This window comes from Triticum aestivum, chromosome 3A, assembly GCF_018294505.1.
Source record: "Triticum aestivum cultivar Chinese Spring chromosome 3A, IWGSC CS RefSeq v2.1, whole genome shotgun sequence".
NCBI classification, from domain to species: Eukaryota; Viridiplantae; Streptophyta; class Magnoliopsida; order Poales; family Poaceae; genus Triticum; species Triticum aestivum.
In genome coordinates, this window is record NC_057800.1 from 32,283,285 (window position 1) to 32,287,785 (window position 4,501).

General features: G+C 38.8%; 1 protein-coding gene across 1 annotated transcript in view; it reads right to left on the reverse strand.

The window, feature by feature from the left end:
- Nucleotides 1–2,931: 2,931 nt before the first annotated feature.
- LOC123060014 (protein SUPPRESSOR OF K(+) TRANSPORT GROWTH DEFECT 1) overlaps nucleotides 2,932–4,501 on the reverse strand; it is a 7,474-nt gene continuing 5,904 nt past the window's right edge. Inside the window, exons 4-8 of the mRNA XM_044482573.1 lie at nucleotides 4,082–4,150; nucleotides 3,862–3,936; nucleotides 3,674–3,772; nucleotides 3,445–3,600; nucleotides 2,932–3,357 (exon numbers count right to left, since the gene is read on the reverse strand). Coding sequence (XP_044338508.1) covers nucleotides 3,232–3,357; nucleotides 3,445–3,600; nucleotides 3,674–3,772; nucleotides 3,862–3,936; nucleotides 4,082–4,150 — 525 coding nt within the window. The 3' untranslated portion in view covers nucleotides 2,932–3,231. The remainder of the gene's footprint in view (nucleotides 3,358–3,444; nucleotides 3,601–3,673; nucleotides 3,773–3,861; nucleotides 3,937–4,081; nucleotides 4,151–4,501) is intronic.

Consider the following 4,501-nt stretch of genomic DNA (forward strand, 5'->3'; position numbering starts at 1 on the left):
AGAGTAGTGGGGACCCGTTCGTCTTGTTTTATTTATTTTTCTTAGGTTTTGCTTCTCCCACGACATCGATGAGGTGGTGGCGTCGATGACATGTTGGAATAAGGTCTCTTCGGTTCCTCCCTAACCGTACGACGTTTGATCCAGCTTTGCGAAAGGCATGTGAGAGCTCATGTCCCCTATGTTGGTTCCGTTCTTATCTTGGCAGTTTGTGTCTTTTTCAAGGAGATCGTTTGGTTGTTTATTGGTTTGGCGACTTCGACGTCTTTTTCTATGTTGTTTTGTGGCTTCGTCTAGTTTCTATAACCCTCTGAATTAGTGGTGATGGAGTGCAAGTCTGTCTACATGGGGTGATGCTCCAGCCAATGTTGCTTCAACGACTTTTAGATCTCGTCTCAAGGGCGAGTGACTGTTGCGGTCTCCAAAGCCTGGTATGGCGAGGGTGTTTGCGGGAGTCAAATGCAAATTTCAATCTCCGGCGGGGGCATACAATCAAAGGAAGAAGAAGATTAATAGTTTTAATGTAACTTTATATTTTACGGGTCATTCTACATGCAGTTGTCTTCTCTTTTTAGGGAAAGCCTATTTGCACTTTATTGCAGAACTGAAAATGTTACGTGCAGTTGCCTATTCATTGTACTGGTCTTTGTTTTTCTCTATATTAATCAGATCTAAGATGCCCTTTAGCCTTCAGGTGTCTTTGTTGAAAAAAAATCTAGACCGGCGTCGTCGCCTAGCCACATGAGTCGCCCGCGTTGACTATACCTGGCCTTCAGCGAGGATATCTCGCTGAAGCAGCTACACTAGTCGGGCCAGCCCATTTCGGGCATGGTAATTAAGGAAAAGGAACAAAATAGGGGAGAATCGAGCCAGCAAGCGCACAGCTAGCCATCTCGCCCACCAACCGTTAGTTTTAAGTCGAGGGGGCGTGACTTACTTGAAGGAAGTCGACCTGGTTTTCTCCGGATTTTTTCATTGTTTTCCTTTTTTCTTTCTTTCCTATGTTATTTTCTTCTCCAGTTTGTTTTCGTTTGTTTCTTTAGTTTTTTATTTTCTTTTTTTGATTTATTTTTTTTTTCGTTTTCATTTTTTCTGTGTTTTTCATTTCTACATTTGTTGTATATGTCAACAACAACTTTCTAATATACATTTAACATTTCCGATACAAATTTAACATTCTTTTAATACACAGTCAACACTTTTATACACATTTTTCAAATGCTTGAATAACATTTTTTCTAAATGCAATATTAACATTTTGTGAACACATGGTCAACATTTTTTCTATACACATGTAACATTTTCCAAATGCTTGTTCATCATTTTTTAAATGCTTGTTGAACATTTTTTCATATACATTATCAAAAAATCATCATTATTTTAATACATGGTCACCATTTTTCTATAAACTTTTAACATTTTTCAAATACATGATCAAAATCTTACAAATACTTGTTCAACATATTTTCCAAATGCTTGATTAACTTTTTTATATACATCGTCAAAAAATTTCATCATTTTTTCAATACCTGGTCAACATTTTTTATATATACATTTAATATTTTTCAAATGCTTGATCAATATTTTACAAATATTTGTTCAACAATTTTTCCAATGCTTGATTAAAAATTTTATATACATTATAGAAAAAATCATTATTTTTTAATAGATGTTCAACATTTCTTTTCTTTGCACATTTAACATTTGTCAAATGATTGATCAACACTTTACAAATAATTGTTCAACATTCTTTTCAAATGCTTGATTAACATCTTATATACATCATCAGAAAAATTCATCAGTTTTTTAGTACATGCTCAACATTTTTTTATACACATACATTTCCCAAATGTTTGATCACCATTGTTCAAATAGTTATTCAACATTTTTTTCAAATGTTTGATTACCATTTTTACCTACATGATAAAAAGTCCATTATTTTTAATACATGGTTAATATTTTTTCTATACTCATTTAATATTTTCAAATGCTTGATCAACATTTCTCAAAGACTTGTTCAAAAAAATGCAAATGTTTGATTAACATTTTTTAAATACATGATCGAATTTTTATACTCCCTCCATCTCAAAATAAGTGACTCACTTTGTACTAATTTTACGAAGTTAGTACAAAGTTGAATCACTTATTATGGGACAAAGGGAATACATGTTCTAATACATTTTTTGTATACGTGATAAACATTTTCTCTATACACATTTAACATTTTTTAATGTTTTATCAAAATTTTCCAAATGTTTTTATACTGTTTTTCGTAATATGTATATTTAGACTATTTTAAAGTATAAAAATAATTTAAAAATTAAAGCAAAAAAGGAACAAGAAACTAAAAAAAGAACAGAAAAAAGGAGGTTGTGGCCGCCCGCGCTCTTGGGCCGGCCGATCTCGCTCTTGCCTTCAGCGAGGGTTCCCTACCCTCTCGCTGAAGGCGAGATATAGGGGCTACCTGAGTCGCCTCCCAGGACATGAGCTTCTGAAAGACACCCAGGCAGCTGCCACCACTGTTACGGACGCCGGCTTCTCTGCGCATCCAGGCTACCTCCTCCACTGCTCAGGCGGTCAGGCCGAGACGACGCAGGCGGAGCTCGGTGGCCGTCCCGCCTCTTGATTCGCCACAGCCTCGTCTCTCCATTGGATGGGTGCGGTATTCTGGGATGGAACATGCGGCGAGGGGAGGCGACCAGTCCGGGTGGAGATCCCAACCAAGTCTGTAACCCATGCCTGAACCGTTGCCCACAATCTGCACAAGGTAGACTTCTCTTGGAGCTTACATGATGCAGGTCACATTGCACCAAATAAACAAAAAAGAAAGGTTCAGTTCATAAATTTATGATCCAATAAACACTACGATAACAAAGTAAAATAAAATACGTATAAAATAGATACTAGCAGAAAAAAAATCAAAACTATACAATCTGCACCACAAGGACTACCCACCTTAATAATCATTATTATTCCTTAATAATACACTTGCAGAAAATTCCAAGCACAACAGAGTGTAAAAATGAAATAGAGTTGACAACAGAGGCACAATGATAGCCCGGCATAACAAGGCTGCCGCCATCGCCATAAGTTAAGCACAGTAAGGGCTACCAGAGTGTACAGATCTGCGGATCTAACTCCCAAGCGCGACAAATCAAAGTTGTAAACAATATACATTTCTGTGGTGCGGCTGTGCATGGGTCGAACTAGGAAGTTCTCGCGGCGGCGTGCTACTCAACCCTCCTCGCCGAACTCCTTGGTGAACTTCTCGTGCACCTCCAGGTCCTTTTTGCCAACGGTTGGTCTCTGCCTCGCTAGGACCTTTTCGAAATCATTCTTCGAGATAGGGGGTGGAAGAATCTGCAGCCAAGCAAGACGCATTAGTAATTCAAATTCAGTTCAACAGAGGCCTCTTGGAGGAAACAAATGGCATCTATCTTCTCTTACCTGTGAGGCAAGGCCTTTGGATGCAAGATCCTGCATCGTGGTCTGCACAGCGCCTGGTTGCTTCGGTCCACAGGGCATCCACATGTCACCATCTATCTTGAAGAAGTACATAGCATCCTGTGTTTTGCGCACAGGCTCAAACAACACATCTTTCACCTGTTAACAAACAGAAGAATCAGACGCAAATCACAATGTACTGACACATGTGGGTTGTGCAAACATTACTTACACAGACAGCAACATCGGAACCAGAGAACCCTTCTGTACGACGACCCAAGACCTCAAAATCACTTTCCGATAAGCTGTGCGGTGTATCCCCAAGATGTACCTGAAGAATTTAAGTTGCCAGCTTTAAGCAAAGGATAATAACTTCTCCGAACATAACTTTTTTATGCAGTGTTGATGTTTCTTAAGTACCTTAAACATATGCTGCCTAGCTTTAGCGTCAGGTAGAGGAATGTAGATACGCTTGTCAAACCGTCGCCTCACAGCCTGAAGTAATTAATACACACTCAATTTCAATCGACCGCTGCTGGATTTAGTATATGAATTGGTGATCAAACTGTTCTAGAAATATCAAGAGAATCTTTGTAAGCCATAAATGGTACAACTGTGTATTTGAGAAGTTTCCGGAGACCTGGTCCAGAGCATATGGCGTATTCGTCGCAGCAAGAACAAGAACTTTATCATCATTATGGCCAACACCCTGGATAGTTACGGGAAAACAAAGCAAATGCATTAGCCAAAACTGTTAGTGCGAGGAATCTACTCCCTCCGTTCCTAAATATTTGTCTTTCTAGAGATTTCAAATGGTCACTACATACGGATGTATATAGACATATTTTAGAGTGTAGATTCACTCATTTTAGAGTATACCACTACTGTGTTTGCTGATATATCCAGTGTTATGCAATAACCAGTTCACTATTACAGTGGTAAGGAATCTGTGAGGCCAATGAAGGGGAGCCTTGGCGCAGTGGTAAAGCTGCTGCCTTGTGACCATGAGGTCACGGGTTCAAGTCCTGGAAACAGCCTCTTGCAAAAATGTAGGGAAAGG